The 23,868-nt window shown below is 42.2% G+C and overlaps 1 protein-coding gene across 1 annotated transcript; it reads right to left on the minus strand.

The window, feature by feature from the left end:
• Nucleotides 1-539: 539 nt before the first annotated feature.
• On the minus strand, nucleotides 540-23,322 carry ARL6IP5 (ADP ribosylation factor like GTPase 6 interacting protein 5). The gene is made up of 3 exons (XM_060161370.1): nucleotides 23,080-23,322; nucleotides 4,121-4,338; nucleotides 540-2,141 (listed from the first exon to the last, which is right to left on the minus strand). The coding sequence occupies exons 1-3, from the start codon at nucleotides 23,253-23,255 to the stop codon at nucleotides 1,969-1,971; spliced, it is 567 nt and encodes a 188-aa protein (XP_060017353.1). The 5' UTR covers nucleotides 23,256-23,322; the 3' UTR covers nucleotides 540-1,968.
• Between the last annotated feature and the right edge of the window lie 546 nt (nucleotides 23,323-23,868).

Consider the following 23,868-nt stretch of genomic DNA (forward strand, 5'->3'; position numbering starts at 1 on the left):
TGCAAAAAGGAAAGATGATCCAAATTCAAATTTACTGCCTCATTACACAGGTTTTGTCAAGAAACAGGTGAAGCCATTCATATTATGCTTTGTTTTTTCTATTCACCCACTCCCACCTTAAAAATCTTAACTGAAAATTTTAACGTGTTTTTAAAGTGAAATAATTTATAGCATTTCCATGCTAGAGTTTTCTATTATATTCTGACCACCAACCATTAGTAATTGTAATGAGTATATTTTTTTCATTCACGTCGTCACTTTCTCCAAATTTACTGCATTTAGTCCACAGATTTCACCATGTAGAAAATGGGTCTAAAATATGTATAAGCCCATGCCAGGTTTAAAAAAGGATTCCATTAGTATTCGGTTTTATTCCGGCTGGAAATTAATAAAGTATTACAGTTTTATTAACAGTATTTGAAACACAAGCTGTTTTTTGCTGCAAAGAGAATATTTGCGTGTTTATAGGGCTGTCACTGAGTTTCTCAGACATTTAACACAGATGCACAGTAAATAAAGTCTCACCCCCCCAAAAACAAAATCTTTGATAAATTTTATTCATATTTGGCTATGGGTACAAATTCTAGGCCATGTATGTGAAGTCATGGTGATATCGCTTTGCTAGAGAGAAGGGCTGCAGGTCGGCTAAGAAATTAAAATGCAAGAAAAAAGCAGGAGCAGCTTATGCATTGCTTCTTATTCTAGGACATACAGGGTCTCTTCAATGAGTACTGCTCCAAATGTCTTCCTAATTCCATGCTAGGGAGAGCTAAATATTTTCTATTCATCTATGAAATCACGCAATTGGCAAGGAAAACATGTTGTATCATCTATTTCTAAATACATGGGAAGTGAAAGGAAGAAAGTAATAGAAAATATAAACTCATGCTATCTTAATTCTAATGTCTAGCTATAAAAACATATAATTGTACCAAGTGCTATCTGATATTTTTATGAACTGCAGAAGCTGTTGATCACTCCCATTTTTGAAGGTCTTTTTGCTTGGTCATCTAAAGATGCTTTTCAGATTTCAAAAGATCAGCTATTATTGTCCTCTTTCTGCCCCTAAGGAATTAGTAAAATGCATGTTCATTTCCTTCTTTCTAAATGTTCCAGTTAAAAATTAAACAGTGAAGAAAAAAGGGAAACATCATCTTGGACACCTTTTTGTCATTATAACAACAAAAACTGTGCAATAGAAACTCAAGTTTTATTCTGATTTTTTTGTTTGTTTTTTAACAAGACCGTCAAGAATAATACAGGTTACAGAGCTGTAACCTCCTTAAAGAAGAGGATATTTAGTTTGCAACAAATGCCTTCTAGTGAGAACATATTACCAGCACTTCAAAAATTTACAAAAGGTTGACAAAATAGTCTCCTAAATAGCTAGCTTTATATTTATAAACAAAATAGAAACAACTGGTTTATCCACTGCACATCAAACAGGAGGCAAAGTGATCGAGATCACCTTTGATTTTAAAGAATAATAAGAACTACTTTGTACCCCACATATTATAATCCTAAGGAAGGAATATTTTTGAAGGACGCTGAGGGGGATTAAAACAGGCTAATGCATGACATCCTCTCCTTCAGTAGTCTTTTCATTTACTCATATTGCCTTGATCCTTTACAATTACTTTTTTCCTACAAGATAACCATACTGTTGCAGTACAATCCGTAATTCTTTTCTTTTATTCCCCTTAAGAAATAAGTGCGACCCATTTCCTATCAGCTTTCATAAACACACTTGAAACTTCAGACATAATAGGAGGGTGGTTTCTTTCAGTTTGAGGCCTTTTCTCCGTAACAGCAGAGAGGAGAACAGGGTGGCCTCTCCGTGCGTGCTGCCATGGATAGCTGGATGGTTTGTGCACCTCGTATTTCAAAAACACAAACGGAAAGTAGGTCTGGACAAGGACAAACTGCAACCCGATTTCTGCTGCAACCCTATCAGCAGGTCAGCTCTATTTACTCCTTCACTTTACTGATATAGTCAGTGAACTTGCTGATGCTCTCTTCCTGCTGTTCTAGGGCATCCAGGACAATGCCCATGGGCGTCCTCTTCAGACCGATCCCCTCCATTTTATTCTCCAGTTTGTTCTTGAGGTTCCGGAGTCTCAGCGATGCGTGGATAAACATCACTACAGGGAAGTGAAACGTGGTTAGCATCAAAGCAACGGTTCTCTGTTTCCCTTCACACTTGTAGCAGAAACTTTCTCTGTTAGCTACAGTCCCGTCTGGTTCTCTCATTGATCCAAGTCCCCACATAGATCCTTGGACTTTATATAAAGTATTCTTTGTGTGTGCAGGAAAATGTTGTGTTCAGCAGCAAGGACCATAATCTGGCTGCCACTCTCTTCCCTTCACACATTGATATCATTACCTTTCAGATGCTACTTAAATGCCCTGAAATTCAAAGTGAATCCATGCGATTCCAACTTCACTAAAAAGCAACTGAACACCAAGCATTTCAGAAAAGAGCTCATGCTCAGTTCAGGGATTACCTGTATTTTGTCCCTGCAGGAGGCATGCAGGTGAAGTCCTCTTAGAAAATGTCTGCTATGGGGCAGTTTTCCATAGTGTTGGGTATAGATGTCTAGATAAAAAGCTAAGGGTCTTATGGGCCTTATGTAACCTGGTGTTCCCCAGATTTGCCTGACTATTAAGTATTACCTGAGTTTGTTTATAAAGATTCTCTGGCCTCTCCCCTAGACCTTCTGAACCAGAATCTTAAAGGGATGGTCCTGGGAGTCTGTATTTTAAACAGACACACTGGGTGATCTGCACCAGCAGTTTTCAAACTTCTGTGTACATACAGATCACCTGGACAGACGGTTAAGTAGGCAAATTCCCAGTCTTCCTCACCTAAAATTCAGCCTGTTAAGACTGAGGTAGGATGCCAGAATGTAACATTTCAGTAATCATTGTGGATGCTTCTAATTGTGGATGCTTCTGACGTAGGCGATTTCGGACCTTCATTTTGAGACGCACTGATGTGTGTTCTCTCTGGAGGCTCCTAATCTAGAGTGGCCATTAGAAACATTTGAGAAGCTTTCTAAAAATACAGGGTCTTTGGGCACCACTGTGGACCCAAAGAATCAAAATCTCCAAGGGATGTAGCTGGCAAATTTATATTTTTAAAAATCATCCTGGATGATTCTCCCAATCATCAAAGTTTGGGAATCACTGATATTGTCTAATTTCCTTCTGTTATAGATGAGTGAACTACAGCCCATAGAGGATAACTGGCCCAGATCCCATGGCTGGTGTCCAGCAGGTCTAGGAATAGAAACCTGGACCCTTGACTCTTGACTTCTGATACATTTCATTACCCTGGCTTGTGTTTGTACAAGCTGTGCATTTAAGCAGAATCGCTGAAGTACTAAGCCTGTAGCACATAAAGAAAACCTGAGGAGTATTTCAAAAAGTCTGAATTTACTGATTCAATTATTTTATCCAATAAGGTATGAGATTCACATATAAATATTCTGGGCTTAATCTAACCTTAAACAAGCAATTGATTTTATTTAATGGTCTAGCGGCACACGTGAAATGCTATTAAAAGTGAAAGGGATATTCCTGTCACTTAATACACTATAATTTTAATCAGATTTCTCTTGATGAGACTGGAATTTTATCTGTTCTCTATTTCAGGCTTCAAGTGCTTGGGAATCTCGGTAAACAAGGCATATAGACTTTAGAAAATGTCTATTTCTCTTCACCAGAATTGGAGTACTTGGTATCTGTATTCTGGGCCAACTTACAAAACTTTCAACACTAATTATGATCTTCTGAGTAAGTAGAGAGTAAACATCCATTTCTCTGTCACCACAGGATGCCTGGCACTGAACGCCTGAGAACAGACTCTGATATCAGACACATCTGGATTCCAGTGCAGGCTATACCACTTTTCTGCTGTATGACTTGCGATCCGTATTTGTTTTGTTTACTGTATTTGTGCAATGAATGGACTATTAGGCCTTGATCTGCTGTTTCAGAAAATGCTGATAATTTTGTAGACCTGCCAACACACCTCAGAAACAGGTTAGGTTATTCCCACTGAATGATCGCGCCTACATTTCTTTATGATATAAGGAAAGGAAGGCCCAGGTTCACTTACACAGCAAAGGAAAAGTGATGCCAAACACAAACACCATGACTCCCCCAAACATGGATATGAGGAAGTAGCTGGCTAGCATGACCACCATGACAAACGTTGTGGGGTACTGCTTCTTCATCCGGCGGAGGATGTCTTTATTGTGGGCTGCCCACACAAAGCCCGTGAACACCAGCACCACCACGATGCCTCCAAGAATCATGTTGAAGGGGCTCAGGAACCTGGGATATGAAAAAAGAGGGAGCCCAGGTCAGGAGGAAGAAAAGGAGGAAGGGGAGGAAGAGTAACAACAAAGTACTTACTTAAGCCTTTTATGTAAGTTGTCTCATTTAATCATACCTTGATGAGGTAGATGCTATCAATTTACTTCTCAAAGGAAGAAACTTAGGCACAGAGGTTAGAAAATGGTGGAGCAAAGATTCCCACTGAGGCAGTGTGACTCCCATCAAATAGCCCGTCTCAATAGAGGCCCAGCATTTTAAAAGACTAGAGCCCCTCTTTTGGACGGGCTGTCTTTAGCTTTTATACATCCTGGCTCTAGTACACGTTGATTGTATTTTCTGAGCTCCAAGAGCTTATTTAAATCCTTCTAGAAGCTGCCATGCTAGATGAATGTGGAGTACAGGTCACACGGTGGGCTCCATGAGCCCGATCCGGTCTGCAGTCACACTTGTGTTTGGACTGTGCAATAATTTTTAAAACTTTTACTTGAATCCCAATGGGTTTTTTTTTGTTTTGTTTTTTTTTTTTGCGGTGCGCGGGCCTCTCACTGTTGTGGCCTCTCCCGTTGCGGAGCACGAGCTCCGGACGCGCAGGCTCAGCTGCCCCGCGGCACATGGGGTCTTCCCGGACTGGGGCACAAACCCGCGTCCCCTGCATCGGCAGGCGGACTCTCAACCACTGAGCCAACAGGGAAGCCCCCAATGTGTTTTAAAAAAAAAAAAAAAATCCATAAATCTTGGGATTTCTTGCTTCTCCCGGAAACAAGAAAATCTCACAAAACTGGGCCCAGTTTCCCATGTCAGCCACTGGCTGGAGTGCCTTCTCACTTAGATAGAATAAATGCTCTCCCTTTAGCCTCAGCCCTCACCCCCCACCCCCAGTATCTATGGCATCTCTGACACAGAGGCCCCCAGTGAGCTGCCATTAATATTGTTTTTCTAACAGCTCCCCTGCACTGCTCTCTCACATAAGCTGCCTGGACCATGGAGGCATTTGGGTTTATGACTCCTGGCACGGAGAGGCCATTATAATTCTTTAAAAGGCCCAGAGTATCATTAGGAGATGGGTCATCAACTGAGATTTCCAAGCATAGAACCTCCAGTTTCATTGTTACATGAAGCAAAGGTTACTCTACTGTTGATAATGGGGGAAACACATTATAAAGAGGAAATTTAGATCAAGTATTTCATAAGTGAGAATGACTGGGCATTGTAGCCCCACTCAGCCCAACCCTCCCACCCCACTGTGTGTACAAAATCCTTAACAAGACATTTGTGGTCAGCAAGTATGATGAATTACTAACTTTTTACCCTTCTAAGAGGCTAATGAGCATTTTGCTTGGGAAGGACAAAGAGGGTCAGTGTGTTACCATTCATGCTCTGAATATTAACATCACTGATTTGGAAGACAGGATAATGAAAGGTGATGCCCAGAGCTTACTTTCTCTGAAATAGAACAGATGAAGGAGTCATATTCATATTGGGATGCATATTTAGGACAATTAAGATTCTTTTTTTAAAAAATCCCTTTAAATTTTAGCTCTGATTCTGCCTCCTGAAACACAAAAGCTGTTTTAAATAGTTTCAAATAGGAGTGAAAGTATTGCATATCTTAATGGGTGAAATCAGGGACATAAGTTATGTCAGACTCCTTTGAAAAAGTAAAAAATTTCTACCAAAATGCACGGAGTTAAACAGTGGTAAAAGTAGTAGCACGTAATTTAAAATTAACCCCTACAATAATAAGTTGCTTATTTCATTCAGAACTCTTGCAAATACTTATACCCTTCAAGGCAAAAATCGCCTCTTTAGAATAGTCTAAGGAAGTGAATAAAAATGCAAAGACTGAACTGTAACAGTATTCACACAAGTGGTATTTATCATTTATAACCTTTAGAAACAACCTATGTGGCCAACAATTTACTAAATGGTGGCATATACAACTGTTTTCAAAAAGTCAAAGTATACATAATAATGTGGGAAGACAATAATATATTGATTGGGTAAAAGCGACAATTCTCTCTGGTAGGTGGATTTAGCGCCTATGTTATATAACTCAGAAGTAGAAATTTTTGCAATTCGTAAATTATTTTGTAATCAGAAATAAAATGAACATATAAAAAATGAAATATAAAGATGTAAAAGGGGACCTCCCTGGTGGTCCAGTGGTTAAGAATCCGTCTTGCAATGCAGGGGACACAGGTTCGAGCCCTGGTCAGAGAACTAAGATCCCACATGTGGCGGGGCAACTAAGCCCGCGTACCGCAACTACTGAGCCCGCGCACCTCAACGAGAGAGCCTGCACGCTGCAAGCTACAGAGCCCACACGCTCTGGAGCCCGCCCGCTGCAACGAAAAGATCCTGCGTGCCACAGCTAAGACCCAGTACAGCCAATAAAAATAAATTTAAAAAAAAAAGATAAAATAAAAACTAAAACCTGATCTTTAAAAAAAAAGAAAAAGAAAAAAGACTATGGGATGGTTAATTCAAAAAAAAAAAAAGATATAAAAGTAACTGCTCCTCAGCCCCACAACGCCGGCTTGGGACAGGCCAACTACAACAGTCCAATCTTACCTTGCCTCATCTCTCCAATAACATTAATGCAATTTCAATTTATACGCACAGCCAAGCTCTTCCTTCTCCCACCCAAACCTTGGTTTCCTGCCCACTCTCTAGATCCTCTTGTAACCAATCCACCACCTGCCCTGCAAGCTTCCAGCACACGTGCTAATCTGTCTGTCCTCCTCCGTCAGTTTATTATTTAGGTCTCTTCGTCTCTTTGTTCTTTTTTCTTTTCTTTTTCACAGTTTTATCTGGCTTATACCATGTCTCCAGCTTTGACCCTGGAATTGGTTTGGGAAAGACAAAGATTTCCTTCTAGGTCTGGGGAAGGGAAGACTTGGACAGGGCCAGAACAAAATCCTCTTTAGCTAGTGGTAGGGAGACTGGGTAGAGAGGCTCAGAAACTCTCACAGATTAATAAATTTCATTTCTAGCACCAAAAAAGATTCTGAGAGAAATGATACCAAAAGACTCCAGTAGTTATACTGGGTAATAGGATCATTAGTAATATATTCCCATTTGCTTATCTCTATTTTCATATTTTTTCAATAGCCATGTATTACTTGAAAATAAAAAAAAATTGATATTTAAAAATAAAAGAAATGGGGGAAAGGTGCCTGAAAGAGACAAACCCTTTTACATAGCCTTGATGTGGACAAAATCAACATCAACTCAAAGAAGCAGAGCAGAGAGTTCAAGTTTAGGAAACTCCTTTGCGTAAGCTGCAAATAGGAGATGGCTGGTTGGTGGCAAAGTGTCAAAGGTCTCCGGCGCAGTTCTTCCTAGAATATCTGTTAAAATAACAATTCACGAGGTGTAGCATATACTAAAATGCATGCCAAACTGTTTCTATTTTTCTCGGGACAAGTGAGGTAGATACCTAGGCTGAATGTCTAAATAAAGCCCAGGACAAAGAACAATGAAAAATCCAGGCCTTACTCAAGCAATTCCAGATTTGCTTTTCACCTGTTCCTGTTGCTCATGTTCAAGGGAAGTGGTTTTAGCTTACCACGTGCCCAGCCATGATCTGTAATTAAACCAAGTTCCAAGCTGGAAAAAAATGAACAAAGTTACTTGGAGCAGAAATGATTTTCTTCCTTACTCCGCTTAAGGGCAATTCCATTCTAAGAAAGGGTAAAATGCACACTACTCCCACTGCCCTGGCACCTCCCTCTACTTGGAGCAAAATAGACCACCCTCCAGAGATTAATTTCATTTTCCAGTGAGTGTAGGAGTTTGGGAACCAGTTCTCGACTGAGATGAGTAAAGCTGTTTTACTCAACAGTTGGGTTCTTAGTGACATCAGTCACAATGAAGCCCAGGGACCTTTAGGACAAAACTTCCATAAATGTGCCACCCCAGCTTTCATGTGGACAAATGCCATTGGACTCCATGGGTGCTATTTCATTTTTTGGTAGTCTGTGAATGAGAGAGAGGGGGGAAGGGAGGAAGGAAGATAGAGGGAAGCAAAGGAGAGAGGGAGAGAGGAGGGAGAGAAAAGAGAGCGAGATCGTGATTTTCTATCTTTGTTGAAAATAGGACCTAGTTTTACAAATCAAAAACAATATGTTTTTCTATTGTGAGTTAAAAATATATACTTACATACGTATGTATCCAATCCAATTAAAAAGTTGATAGATAAATATAATAGTTAAAAATTCTGGTGGAATCACTGACAGTTGTATAAAAGTTTAGAATCCCATCACAGAATCCTGTAGCAGACTCGTCAAAGAGGAGTCATCCCAGTCCCATTAAACAGATGCATAAACTGAGGCCCAGGGCAGTGAAGAAACATAGTCAAAGGGATCCAGGGGGAGAAAAACAGTGCCAATTGATGTAATTGTGACAGCAATTCATAATATAACCCATTCTGTGTTGTTAACCAGCTTCAGAGATTTCCCCCCTCAACCATTTTAGAACCCTGTCCTTCCAGTTGGGGTAAGCAACTAAGGATCATTCTGGGAAATCCCTCAGCATTCTCATTTCTCTCTAAAGGAAGGTGGCTATGAGTGGCTGTGGACACAGGTCCTAAACTTGCCAACATGACTCAGCTAGCTATAGCTATAGTTTCAGCACAAGTTGCTAAAAAAAAAAAAAAAAAAATCTCGGCCAACAGTAGAATTTTAGAGCTAGGATGGATCTTGAAAACACACCTCATTCTACATAGAAGCAAGGTAAGGAATAGATAAGTTAATAAATTTGTCCCAAGGCCACCAATTGCAGTGCTGGTGATAAAAGTTTATCCGAACAGAGATCTTCAGATCGACTCAAGTGCAAGTTTGGTAATGCCTGCCATGCTGTGATGCCAGCAAGAGCCAAAGAGGTGGTGAAATATTTTCTGAGCAGCAGAAGCAGCTTTGCACTGAGTTCCAATTTTCTAACCCAAAAAAGCTATTTTGTCAGTTTGGTTCCTGAGGAAGCCTGACTCACCAAGAAAGCGGGGAACAATTTACTCACAGTGCACTTCTCTAAATTGGTGATGTTTTTCTGAGGTTCTTAAGCAACCAGAGGGGTCACTGCCAGTATGAATCCACCCATCCATTTTCTTGCTTCTCATCACTCTTAGGATAAAAACAGGATTCTTTCCACATTCTACAAGGCCCCTCAGGGTCTGGCCCCTGCTTGCCTCTGCAGCCAGGGTATGTAGTTTGTACCTGGGACAATGGGGCTGAGCTGAGGGCGTAAACGTGGCCGGAAATTCAGGTCACACTTCACCTACCAAGTCTGCAATTTGGCTTAAGTTGCATCTCTCAGGACGAAGGGACAATCTGAATCATCAGTATGAGGGATGGCTAAGGGGTACACCATCTCTGCCTGTCAGCTTTTTCATACCGCCGCCTCCTGATTCTGCAAGCCATCTGCTGGCATTCTTATCTGTCTCTAGAACTTACCCTGCCCCTGGCCATCACAGGCCTGAGCACAAGCCGTTCTTTCTGCCTGATTCACTCCTATCTTCTTCGAATCTCAGCCTAATCAGCTTTTTCTGTCTCTCTGACCACATCCTGGCACCGTGTGCCTCTTCTTCATAGCTCTGAACCCAGTGGCAGTTTGATATTTATTTGAATGAATATTGGATGAATGTCTCTGTCTCCCACTAGAGACCAAGCGCTATGAGGGCAGGGACCGTGACATTTTCTCCCCAGCACTTGGCGCAGTGGCTGGCACAGAGCAGGAGTTCAGTAAATACTTGTAGAAAGAAAGAAAAAGGGGAAGTGAGAATCTAGCACATTTTCATGTTATTTAAAGTAAGCTCAGCAACTTTCTATGGCCAGGAATTAAGTGACAAGAGAGTTATCTTGGACAAATCGCGATTATTCTCACTGTACACTAAGTATTACTGTAGAAACGGTCCCCGTCTTTGTACCTTCACAGAGTTGTGATGAAAGGAACAAAACAAAAACCAAAAGTAGGAGAAACTCCTATGCAAACATAGGAGATAATCAGATGAAATCGCAGGGCCCTTGGGCTCGCTGGAAGGAGGAATCTTTGTAAGTTCTGTCACTAGTGCTGGCTGGGGGCCAGGAGGGAGAGTGGGTGGGACAGAGAGAGATTCATCCACCTGCAGACCTGTCTATATAGGCCCTCTTGCCCTTGGATTCCTCAGATAATCCCAACCTTCTTCTGTGGTTATTTTGGTATCCCAACACGGCTTCCTTCCTGGCAAGAACTATCTCTGACTATAAAGGACAAATGTAATTGTACAAATCAGTTTTGAGTAAATGTGATCGGTGTCTCCTGGGTCTAATGATCACAGGCAGTTAAGGTGGGGCAGGGATCAGACTCCTTTGTCACAGAAAGGTTAAAGTAACCTAACCTTGAGATTTTCCTAAGCAACTGAATCAGCTCAGCTCATAGTATTTATTGCATACTCGCTGTGTACTGAATACTTATCACACCGTGTGTACTGGTCCCATCAAACTAAACACATCCAAATGATCCACTGTCTTGGCAGCAGGTGGCATGTAAAAAGTATCCATTCTAAGACATATGAACCTCCGTGTTTTCTTTCGTATTTATCAAGCTCATTGCTGGTTTTATTTTTTATTAGCAACAGCTTGGACCTGGGTTAGAAGCCATGAGTCTCACCCCTCCCCTAGACGTGGAGCTTCAAATAGTCACTATACAAGGGACTAATTAGACTGCAACAGATCCTTTTTAAACTTTTTTTACAGCAAATTTCTAAAGGTAGAGAGAATGGTATAATGAACCCTCACGTACACTGATCACTGCCTTCAACAATTAGGAACCCACAGTTAATCTCACAATAATGCTTTAGAACTCAAGTGGAAAGATATTTGTTTACAAACTGTTCTTTCTGAATGCTTTTAGCGGAGTTGATTAAATGGTTGTCACATGGCAAGTTCTTACAGCACTGTGGAGAGAGGACAGGGGTTTGGACAAATGCTAATGAGCCTGGTGACACATAAACTCCCTTCCTACAAGCAGTTCCTGTCTATTTACCTCCCACTAACCCCAATTTCTGCATTCCTTTTTGTTTCCTGCAGATGAAGACTTCACTGATGGGATACAAAGCAGATTAGAAGAAGCAGAAGCCAGAGCCCCGGTTTTCCACTTCAGATGGGCTTTCTGTCTTCCAGGTGTCTCCATTTCACGAATGCCCCCTGGGAGAAAAGGCCAGGAAATCCTATCTATTTATGGTAAATGCTTGCAGAGCGGAGATGCAGCCTACAGGTTTTTTCTTAAGATCACGGGCATGGAAGTGTTCCCTGAAACAAGAAGCCAAGCTCATTACAAGAGCCAGGGGAGGATGTTATAAGTATTCTGAAGCGGAGTGATTCACTTGTCCAAAAGGAAAATAAAAAATCTCCAAGGGTGCTGTTCAATTTGGTACAGGTCCAGTTCATCTTTTAGAACTGCATTTCCTGTACAGAGCTCTCCGCCCCTAGTAAGTTGATCGAGAGCTTTTGCGCTCTTAGAAAGGGGTAAAAAAGAAGCCCCAAATCCGCCTATTTACTTGAACATTTACCCAGAATCATTGTAAATCCTTATATAGGGAAAGGGGATAGAAACTACCAACCGCAGGAAATAGTTTAAAAAATAAAGTGTGTATGGGGAGATGTTGAGAAGAACAAGGTTATATACATAGTGTCAGAAGATGATTTAACAGAAGAATTCTTACTTGAGGAAGAATTTTGAGATTAAAATTTCACTGAGTGTTGACAGACCTCTTAAAGTTTTGTACTCAAAGAAACACATGACCCGCCCCAGAACGACATGTACCAGCATGCCATGTGCAGTGCCTCAAGTGCAAATAGAAGTGCGTGGAAGGGCAGGAAGAGATTAATTCTGGGAGGATTCGGGATGGCTGGGTGGACTTGTACTCCTGCTGGTATCCTCAGAGCACCAACAGTATCTGGCAAGTAGCAGGTGCTCAGCAAATACTTGTCCAACTGAGCAGAAGGCATCTGTGCTGCAGGTGAGGATGGTTCCGTTTAATAATCCTTTCCCCGTCCATATACTCAATGCCTCTCCCATTTCTGACGCCGGAGAGTTTTGCGATTTGGCATCATAACGTATAGGGGAGATCAGGTAAGTCAGGTTGAAAATGATGTGTGTCTATATATGTGTATGTTTCTGTGCACTTGTATAAAAATTAATTCTTATGTGTTCAGCATCCTCTTGGTGCCTCTATAAACATGGCGAAGGCAGGAACCACAGCTGTCTCATTCTCCACTGTATCTCCCGGCCCGGTGCCTGAGAAATCAGTAAGTGCCTCATATTCTTTGTGGAGTGAACAAATGAAACAACACAAATAGAGTAATATTGTAGAATTGGCTGAGGAATCTCAGAAACATTTCCACTAGGTTTCAGCCTGTTTATGCAATTGATTTCATCTGCAAAGGTTTTAATACATTCCCATCCACCCAAGGGCTCTTTCTTTTCTTCCTCTACCAGCTAGAAACTTGTTTTTTCTTCCTTTTTGCAGTAAAAGGGGCAAACAGTCTGCCCATTTCTTAAAACCAGATGCTGATGGCTACCAGCCTGGAACATATTATGGGACCACACTCATTTTTTTAAAAAATTATTTTTATTTTTTGGCTGCGTCAGGTCTTAGTTGTTGCACGCAGCATCTTTCCTGTGGCACGTGGGGTCAGTAGTTGTGGCATGTGGGCTTAGTTGCCCTGTGGCATGTGGGATCTTAGTCTCCCGACCAGGGATCAAACCGGCGTCCCCCGCCTTGCAAGATGGATTCTTAACTACTGGACCACCAGGGAAGTCCCGGGACCACACTCATTTTGAAAAGATTACAGTAATACTCTTTTCAGATAGAAGAAACTCCTTACCATCTTAAGCGACTAAAAGCAAAAAGTGGTAACTCTAGTTTCCACCCAGTGGTAGCACCAACATGGGCCACATGGAGATAAAGTATCAATACTTTAGCTAAGGAGATACCTTCAAGACGGTGGAGGAGTAAGACGTAGAGATCACCTTCCTCCCCGCAAATACATCAGAAATACATCTACATGGGGAACAACTCCTACAGAACACCTACTGAACGCTGGCAGAAGACCTCAGACCTCCCAAAAGGCAAGAAACTCCCCACGTACCTGGGTAGGGTAAAAGAAAAAAGAAAAGACAGAGACAAAAGAATAGGGATGGGACCTGCACCAGTGGGAGGGAGCTGTGAAGGAGGAAAGGTTTCCACACACTAGGAAGCCCCTTCACTGGCGGAGACTGCGGGTGGCGGAGGGGGGAAGCTTCGGAGCCACGGAGGAGAGCACAGCAACAGGGGTGTGGGGGGCAAAGCGAAGAGATTCCCGCACAGAGGATCGGTGCCGACCGGCACTCACCAGCCCAAGAGGCTTGTCTGCTCACCCACCGGGGCGGCGGGGGGGCGGTGTTCGGAGCTGAGGCTCGGGCTTCGGAGGTCAGATCCCAGGGAGAGGACTGGGGTTGGCTGAGGAACACAGCCTGAAGGGGCTAGTGCACCACAGCTAGCTGGGAGGGAGTCTGGGAAAAAGCCTGGACCTGCTTAAGAGGCAAGGGACCATTGTTTTGGGGTGCTCGAGGAGAGGGGATTCAGAGCGCTGCTTATAGGAGCTCCGGAGATGGGCGTGAGCTGCAGCTATCAGCGTGGACCCCAGAGACGGGCATGAGACACTAAGGCTGCTACTGCCGCCACCAAGAAGCCTGTGTGCGAGCCCAGGTCACTCTCCACACCTCCCTTCCGGGGAGCCTGTGCAGCCTGCCACTGCCAGGGTCCCGCGATCCAGGGACAACTTCCCCGGGAGAACGCACGGCGCACCTTAGGCTGCTGCAACGTCATGCTGGCCTCTGCCACCGCAGGCTCGCCCCGCATCCGTACCCCTCCCTCCCCCCGTCCTGAGTGAGTCAGAGCCCCCTAATCAGCTGCTCCTTTAACCCCGTCCTGTCTGGGCGGGAAGAGACGCCCTCAGGCGACCTACACGCAGAGGCAGGTCCAGATCCAAAGCTGAGCCCCAGGAGCTGTGCGAACAAAGAAGAGAAAGGGAAATCTCTCCCAGCAGCATCAGAAGCAGCGGATTAAGTCTCCACAATCAACTTGATGTACCCTGCGTCTCTGGAATACCTGAACAGACAATGTATCATCCGAAAAGTTAGGTGGTGGACTTTGGGAGCAACTGTAGACTTGGGGCTAGCTTTCTGCATCTAATTTGTTTCTGGTTTTATGTTTATCTTAGTTTAGTATTTATTATCATTGGTAGATTTGTTTATTGATTTGGTTGCTCTCTTCCTTTTTTTTTAATATTTATAGATTTTTTTTTTTTTTTCATTTTGTGAGTGTGTGCATGTATGCTTCTCTGTGTGATTTTTGTCTGTATAGCTTTGTTTCTACCATTTGTCCTAGGGTTCTGTCTGTCCGTTTTTGGTTTTTTTGTTGTTTGTTTGTTTGTTTTTGAATAGTTTTTAGCGCTTGTTATCATTGGTAGATTTGTTTTTTGGTTTGGTTGCTCTCTTCTTTCTTTTTTCTTTTCTTTTCTTAATTACTTTTTACTTTTTTAATAATTTATTTTAATAACGTTAATTTATTTTTTTCTTTCTTTTTTTTCTCCCTTTTCTTCTGAGCCACGTGGCTGACAGGGTCTTCATGCTCCAGCCAGGTGTCAGGCCTGTGCCTCTGAGGTGGGAGAGCCAAGTTCAGGACATTGGTCCACCAGAGACCTCCCGGCTCTACATAATATCAAACAGCGAAAGCTCTCCCAGAGATCTCCATCTCAACGCTAAGACCCAGCTCCACTCACCGACCAGCAAACTACAGTGCTGGACACCCTATGCCAAACAACTAGCAAGACAGAAACACAGCCCCACCCATTAGCAGAGAGGCTGCCTAAAATCATAATAAGGTCACAGACACCCAAAAACACACCACTGGATGTGGTCCTGCCCACCAGAAAGACAAGATCCCGCCTCATCCACCAGAACACAGGCACCAGTCCCCTCCACCAGGAAGCCTACACAGCTCCCTGAACCAACATTACCCAGTGGAGGCACACACCAAAAACAATGGGAACTACGCACATGCAGCCTGTGAAAAGGAGAGCCCAAACACAGTTAGTTAAGCAAAATGAGAAGACAGAGGAACACACAGCAGATGAAGGAGCAAGGTAAAACCCCACCAGACCAAATAAATGAAGAGGAAATAGGCAGTCTACCTGAAAAAGAATTCAGAGTAATGATAGTAAAGATGATCCAAAATCTTGGAAATAGAATGGAGACAATACAAGAAACGTTTAACAAGGACCTAGAAGAACTAAAGAGCAAACAAACAACAATGAACAACACAATAAATGAAATTAAAAATTCTCTAGAAGGAATCAATAGCAGAATAACTGAGGCAGAAGAATGGATAAATGACCTGGAAGATAAAATAGTGGAAATAACTACTGCAGAGCAGAATAAAGAAAAAAGAATGAAAAGAATTGAGGACAGTCTCAAAGACCTCTGGGACAACATTAAACACACCAGCATTCAAATTATAGGGGTCCCAGAAGAAGAAGAGGAAAAGAAAGGGACTGAGAAAATATTTGAAGAGATTATAGTTGAAAACTTCCCTAATATGGGAAAGGAAATAGTTAATCAAGTCCAGGAAGCACAGAGAGTCCCATACAGGATAAATCCAAGGAGAAATACGCCAAGACACATATTAATCAAACTATCAAAAATTAAATACAAAGAAAAAATATTAAAAGCAGCAAGGGAAAAACAACAAATATACAAGGGAATCCCCATAAGGTTAACAGCTGATCTTTCAGCAGAAACTCTGCAAGCCAGAAGGGAGTGGCAGGACATATTTAAAGTGATGAAAGGGAAAAATCCACCACCAAGATTACTCTACCCAGCAAGGATCTCATTTAGATTTGACGGATAAATTAAAACCTTTATAGACAAGCAAAAGTTAAGAGAATTCAGCACCACCAAAGCAGCTTTACAATAAATTCTAAAGGAAATCCTCTAGGCAGGAAACACAAGAGAAGGAAAAGACCTACAATAACAAATCCAAATCAAATAAGAAAATGGTAATAAGAACATACATATTGATAACTACCTTAAATGTAAATGGATTAAATGCTCCAACCAAAAGACATAGGCTGAATGGATACAAAAACAAGACCCGTATATATGCTGTCTGCAATAGACCCACTTCAGACCTCGGGACACATACACACTGAAAGTGAGGGGATGGAAAACGATATTCCACGCAAATGGAAATCAAAAGAAAGCTGGAGTAGCAATTCTCATACCAGACAAAATAGACTTTAAAATAAAGACTATTACAAGAGACAAAGAAGGACACTACATAATGATCACAGGATCAATCCAAGAAGAAGATATAACAGTTGTAAATATTTATGCACCCAGTATAGGAGCACCTCGATATATAAGTCAAATGCTAACAGCCATAAAAGGGGAAATCGACAGTAACACAATCATAGTAGGTGACTTTAATACCCCACTTTCACTAATGGACAGATCAACCAAAATGAAAATAAATAAGGAAACACAAGCTTTAAATGATACATTAAACAAGATGGACTTAATTGATATTTATAGGACATACCATCCACAAACAACAGAATACACTTTCTTCTCAAGTGTTCATGGAACATTCTCCAGAATAGATCATATCTTGGGTCACAAATCAAGGCTTGGTAAATTTAAGAAAATTGAAATCATATCAAGTATCTTTTCCGACCACAGCGCTATGAGACTAGATATCATTTACAGGAAAAAATCTGTAAAAAATACAAACACATGGAGGCTAAACAATACTAAATAACCAGAGATCACTGAAGAAATCAAAGAGGAAATCCAAAAATATCTAGAAACAAATGACAATGAAAACACGACGACCCAAAACCTATGGGAGCTCCAGAGACGAGCTCCAAGGTTGTCCACTCTCACCAGTATTATTCGACATAGTTTTGGGAGTTGTAGCCACAGCAACCACAGAAGAAAAAGAAATAAAAGGAATCCAAATCGGAAAAGAAGAAGTAAAGCTGTCACTGTTTGCAGATGACATGATACTATACACAGAGAATCCTAAAGATGCTACCAGAAAACTACTAGAGCTAGTCAATGAATTTGGTAAAGAAGCAGGATACAAAATGAATGCACAAAAATCTCTTGCATTCCTATACACTAGAGATGAAAAACCTGAATGAGAAATCAAGGAAACACTCCCATTTACCATTGCAACAAAAATAATAAAATACCTAGGAATAAACCTACCTAAGGAGACAAAAGACCTGTATGCAGAAAACTATAAGACAGTGATGAAAGGAGTTAAAGATGATACAAACAGATGGAGAGATCTACCATGTTCTTAGATTGGAAGAATCAGTATCATGAAAATGACTGTACTACCCAAAGCAATCTACAGATTCAAGGCCATCCCTATCAAACTACCAATGGCATTTTTCACAGAATTAGAACAAAAAATTTCACAATTTGTATGGAAACACAAAAGACCCCAAATAGCCAAAGCAATCTTGAGAACGAAAAGCTGGAGGAATCAGGCTCCCAGACTTCAGACTATACTGACTTCAGGAATCAAGACAGCATGGTACTGGCACAAAAACAGAAATACAGACCAATGGAGCAGGATGGAAAGCCCAGAGATAAACCCACACACATATGGCCACCTTATTTTTGATAAAGGAGGCAAGAATATACAATGGAGAAAAGACTGCCTCTTCAATAAGTGGTGCTGGGAAAACTGGACAGTTACATGTAAAGAATGAAATTAGAACACTCCCTAACACCATACACAAAAATAAACTCAAAATGGATCAAAGACCTAAATGTAAGGACAGACACTGTGAAACTCGTAGAGGAAAACATAGGCAGAACACTCTATGACATAAATCATAGCAAGATCCTTTTTGACCCACTTCCTAGAGAAATGGAAATACAAACAAAAATAAATAAATGGGACGTAATGAAACTTAAAAGCTTTTGCACAGCAAAGGAAACCATAAACAAGACCAAAAGACAACCCTCAGGATGGGAGAAAATATTTGCAAATGAAGCAACCAACAAAGGATTAATCTCCAAAATTTACAAGCAGCTCATGCAGCTCAATATCAAAAAACAAACAACCCAATCCAAAAATGGGCAGAAGACCTAAACAGACATTTCTCTAAAGAAGATATACAGATTGCCAACAAACACGTGAAAGGATGCTCAACATCACTAATCATTAGAGAAATGCAAATCAAAACTACAATGAGGTATCACCTCACACCGGTCAGAATGGCCATCATCAAAAAAATCTACAAACAATAAGTGACAATTTCGATTGTCACAACTGAAGGGGAGGGCACTTTTTGTTTTCCAAATTATGTTTTACTAATAAAACAAGTAAAAACTGATTTATCAATCTTCACATAGTAGAGAGCAGAGATGGTGCTAAACATCCTACAATACACAGGACAGCCCCCTACAACAAAGAATTCTACGATCCACAATGTCAGCAGAACCCAGGTGGAGAAACACTGCAGAAGGGTATTTCACCAAATTTGCAAGGGCAATATGAATTAGCAAAGATTCTGAATTCTAAACTTTTTAAAATTGAATTTTTACACCATAGTAATCCTAACCAATACATAGTAAGCACTGTCACCAACGACCCAGTTAGAATCACTCCAGGAGCATGTTGCTGTTATGTGCTGGCATGCTGCTATGTGCTTCAAAATAATTTATTCCGTTAAAAGTTGCCCCCGTGATCACGTTGAAACCTTACGTTCATTTATTTATTCTTTGCATTCGCCAGCTAAACATCTGCTGTATTGTAGGCCTTGGGGATCCAGGGAATAAAAATAATGCTAACCACAACAACAAGAAAAAGAAAAAAATAATCACAAACAAAACCCACAGGGAACTCCCTGGTGGTCCAGTGGTAAGACTCTGCGCTCCCAATGCAGCAGGCCCGGGTTCCATCCCTGGTCAGGGAACTAGATCCCGCATGCATGCCGCAACTAAGAAGTCCGCATACCGCAACGAAGATCCTGCGTGCTGCAACTAAGAGCTGGTGCAGTCAAATTGATTGATTAATTAATTAATTAAAAAACCCACAGTCTCTGGCCTCAAGGACTCAATAGTGCAGAGTGAAGACAAGTGAAGAGACAAATTAAAAGCCTGTGGGGTAAATACCAGACAAGATGTGTGCACACGTGTGGGGAGTGGGGGGCAAAATCCTGTAGGAGAAGCAGGAGGAGATGAGTAAGTTGGGGACTGGTGTTTGGGTGGATGGAGCTGCTGGGATACAGATGCTATCTGTGTTTCTCCTTAAGTCAATGATAACACCAACAATGATACAAATAACAATGAAAACTCCAAAATAAATTTCGTGAAGCAAAAAGTAGGAGCTGGACACTGTTCTAAGAAACTTGCCTATATTAACTCAGATAATCCTCAGAAAAGCTCTACAATGCAGGTACTATCATTAGTCTCATTTTACAGATGAGGAACCTGAGGCAAAGGGTGGTTCAAGTGACCTACCCAAGGTCACATGGCTACTGACTGGTAGTTGAGATTCAAAATTTACTTAACCAGGCTCTGGTGCTGAAATTCTTAACCATTACTTTCTACTCTGTAAAGAGCCGGAAGGTATGACAACTGTCCCCCACAAGGACTATTAGCTAAGAGACTTAGACTTAATCTAGGAGGCCGAATAGATCTCCTGAGTGGAAGTCATATGCCTGGGAAACCATGCTTTTAGGATGAAGACCAAACTTCTAACCATGGATTACCAGGCCCTGACTGATCAGGCCCTCAGGCACAGATCTGTGTCTATCCTAATCCCTCTTAATCTCCATCTTGGTCTGGGCAGCCCTTCCGGGTGTTTTGGAGCTAGATAATATCCACTTCTCAGAAGTCTTTAGACTTGAGGCTAGAGCGCTCCAACAATGACCTGGCGGTCCCTTCTGTCCAGCAGGGGATGGTACCATTGAAGAAGACACTTCCAACACAGTCCTTTCCCCGGGAAACACCCAGGCCACATTTTCACACACACTCTACCAGGATATCATGAGAAACCATCAGATGCCAGTAGAGAATCCAGTCAAACAGCCTCCAGCTCTGTTCTGACCCTCCCATCTACTGATATCACCAAAAGAGGAGAGTCCTGTTTAGAATCAGAAACGTTCTGGCATCAACTAAGCCTCCCTGACCCTGAAGACATTTAGTTTCTTCCAGCTTTAAGATACTACAATTCCAAACCTCATGACTCATAGGAAGATGGCATAGTAGTTAAGAGTCTGGGGTTGTGACTTTGAGCAGGTCGTTTAAACTTTCAGAGCCTCAGGTCTAATAATAACAACAATAATAATGCAATAATAATGTCTCATCTCATCGGGTTGTATGAGGGAATTTGCTAAATTACTTACCAAAGTACCTGGCACACAGAGCGCTCAATAAATGTTAGCTTTTATTATTATTAAATTATAAAGGAAGACAAGTGCAATCTGGAAAGAACTACAGGCTGTGCATTTGTAGATGCATAGGAAACAGTTGAAGATGTCACACCAGGTTTTACTGGGGTACAAAGGGAATCCCACACTTGGCACACAATTTTCAGAACAACTTACTAGCCTGTATCTTTTGTAAGTTTTTAAAGATAAGATTAATTAAAAAATGAAATGGCGGGTGGGATAGGGAGGGTGAGAGGGAGACGCAAGAGGGAGGGGATATGGGGATATATGTATACGTATAGCTGATTCACTTTGTTATACAGCAGAAAGTAACACACCATTGTAAAGCAATTATACTCCAATAAAGACATTTTACAAAAATGAAATGGCTACTTTTCACTTTCACTTTCAAAAATGTGACTGCCAATCCCCATCTCCTATTTGAAAAGGGAAATAGGAAGGGCCAACACCCCAAACTGCCCGAGTTAGTAGGCTAAGACACCACAATGAAGGAGCTCTATTTAGTCAGGGCATTCATAGTGAAAAATGAATTCCATCAAGGTAGCAATGCTGCTGGAGCTTGTGTCTGATCTGGGCAGTACATCTTTTTGAAAAGCAAGGTTTTTTGTTTGTTTTTGGGTTTTTTTCTGTACATTTGATTGGTCTGTGTCAAATCTTGCCCTATATCTAGATTTGGGGGAGTGTACCTCAAAAAAAAAAAAAGACCCCATAGCTAGACGACCAGGTAAGATGCCTTTACAAAGAAAGAGAAAAGAAAAAGCAAAACAACAGAGGCAATCCTATTTACCAGAGATTTTGTTTTAAAGAAATTTTTTTATTGTTCGGAGAAATAAGCCTTAAGCATAAAGCTAGGGGAAGGTTCAGAAGGCAGCTGCTCCAGGCCTGTCCGACTCCAACTAATTTTAACTTGGCTGCTGTATAATTCGGAGTCGGTTGAGAGCCCATGCTGTCCACACACCAAGCCATTCTGAGTTGGAAATTCCTTAAGCAACACATCATGAGGATCTGTGTAATTGTCTATTCAGTCACACAAATGAGAGTCCACTTCTGCATGGGGGCAGATATTCTGAACCACACCCAGAAACTGTGAACTCTCCCTCTCCCCCCCCCCGTGCTGGGTATTCGGTCCTACATCTTCTCAACAACTGTCACGTGCCCTTTGGTCAGGATTCATGTGTGATTGATCTTGGTGTGCCCAAGCTTGGCACAGAGAAGTGACTCAATAAATATGACAAAGAACAGCAAACCAACTACAGAAACCATCCTATTTGCCCTTTCCCACACTTTACAAGTTTAGATTTTTCCTTTCTCCCAGGCCAGCTTGCTTTCCCTCTGTGTTTGCTTTCAAATAGAAATGCCAGACACTTCTTTAATGGCAAATGGGTTTCTTTATAAAGTCTGAGGGTGCTTTTTTCTTTAAAGGTGCATGGGATCAGCAAGATCTAGAATATCACCACCCCATCTTGCAAAAGTGAGTGAAGCATTTCTTAAAGGGTGAACTACCAGAAAAAGTGGTTTCTAGAAGAACAGGTGTTGTGTGAAATCGCATATAACAGAGGACACAATTTTAAGATCGGGTGTGAAGATAAAGTGACCATGCCTGGCAACTACTGGAAGAAAAAAGAGCAAAAGGACACCGTTTCTAAAGTCATGGCAGACTTCACCCCACACTGGGAGATGCGCCACCAGGCTACACCCACCCTTCTGCTCCCAAGCTCAGCTTTCCCGTACAATGTGGCAGGCATTAGGCAGAGAAACCTATAAAGAGAGTCGCCTCTCTGATGCCCCTTCTACACTAACACCCCAGAAGGCAGAGTCCGGATCCACACCCTGGCGCCCCAAGCCTTCCAGGGCGGCGTCCGCCCCAGCCAGCCCCAGCATAAGGTTACGCCACTTTCCTCTTTCTCCTTATTTTTAAGAGACTGGGGCGCTACAAATATCACCCCCAGCAAAAGCGTAATTGGGGTACAGCGGGAAAGAAGTCATTTTTTTCTTGCCTGAGGTTGGCAACATTTCCTCACCCCAGGACCCCCAATCACTCTTCAGCCCGAGGCGCGGAAAAAAAAAAAAAGGGCCCCCAGATTGCTGCGGCCTCGCCCTGCGAACAAGTTTCCACTGGTTTGGCCGCTTGCAGTTGTCAGGACAGGAGCTGGTCTTGGAGAGCGTTTACGCATCCCGGGATCTTGCACCAAGATCCCACTCGGTGCTGACCCCGATCAGTACCCGGGAGGGGGACCCCACTTACCCCACGACGGAAATCATCATGGCAGCCACCACCAGGTAGTTGGTCTGATAATAGAGCAGGTTGCTCACCACGCGGTTGTTCCATTTGGAAATGTCCCTGAAGTCCGGACGGGCGAAGCGGTCAGAGCCTGGGAAGAAATCGTCCCAGGCGCGGAGCGGAGCGATATTCACGTCCATGTCTGGCTTCCCAGCTTCTTGTTCTTTGCTTCTGGAATCTGGCGACGGCGGCGGCGGCAACCGATCAGCTGAGCGGGGTTAAAGATGACAGTGGCTCTGGCTCGGTCGGCTCTGCGGTTGGCGGGCAGAGAAACAAAAGAAATTGGGAGCGGGCGGGCGTTTCTTCTCTTCTTTACTTCTTGATTGGTTCTAAGTGGTTGGTTACAGGAAAACTGGGGGCCCGCAACAGAGCAAGGAGCAGAGTGCAAAACAGATGTGAAATAACAGAAAGAAATCGGCGGAAATCCCCTGTCTGAAGAGAAGTGGCAATGCCTTCCCGGGCAGTCCGAATACAGCGTGCTTTAAAATTCCCCTTTTGAGGGTCTAATCTACGAATGTCGTCTGGACTTTAAGGACAATTTTTGCAGCTGTTCAGAAGACAATCTAAATGAAATGGAGTGGAAGGCAACTATAGTGTTTCTGGAGGATGAGCTGGTTTTGAAAATTAAGTAGTTACTAACCTTTGCACATCCGAATGCAATTCACATATTTCTCTGTTTCACCATGAGTCACTATGAGTGAAATGAGACTGGCAAAAGGAAGGAAGGACGTGTAGAACGGAAGGGCTGGTTTG

This window comes from Lagenorhynchus albirostris, chromosome 10 (assembly GCF_949774975.1).
Source record: "Lagenorhynchus albirostris chromosome 10, mLagAlb1.1, whole genome shotgun sequence".
Classification (NCBI taxonomy): domain Eukaryota; kingdom Metazoa; phylum Chordata; class Mammalia; order Artiodactyla; family Delphinidae; genus Lagenorhynchus; species Lagenorhynchus albirostris.

Bases quoted from the DNA above. Each gene is read 5' to 3' on its own strand.
- ARL6IP5 (XM_060161370.1), bottom strand. From the start codon at position 23,255: ATGGACGTGAATATCGCTCCGCTCCGCGCCTGGGACGATTTCTTCCCA. The intron at 4,339-23,079 runs GTAAGTGGGGTC...TTCATATCCCAG, and splicing joins ATGATGATTTCCGTCGTGGG to GTTCCTGAGCCCCTTCAACA. The intron at 2,142-4,120 runs GTAAGTGAACCT...ACTTCCCTGTAG, and splicing joins CATCACTTTTCCTTTGCTGT to TGATGTTTATCCACGCATCG.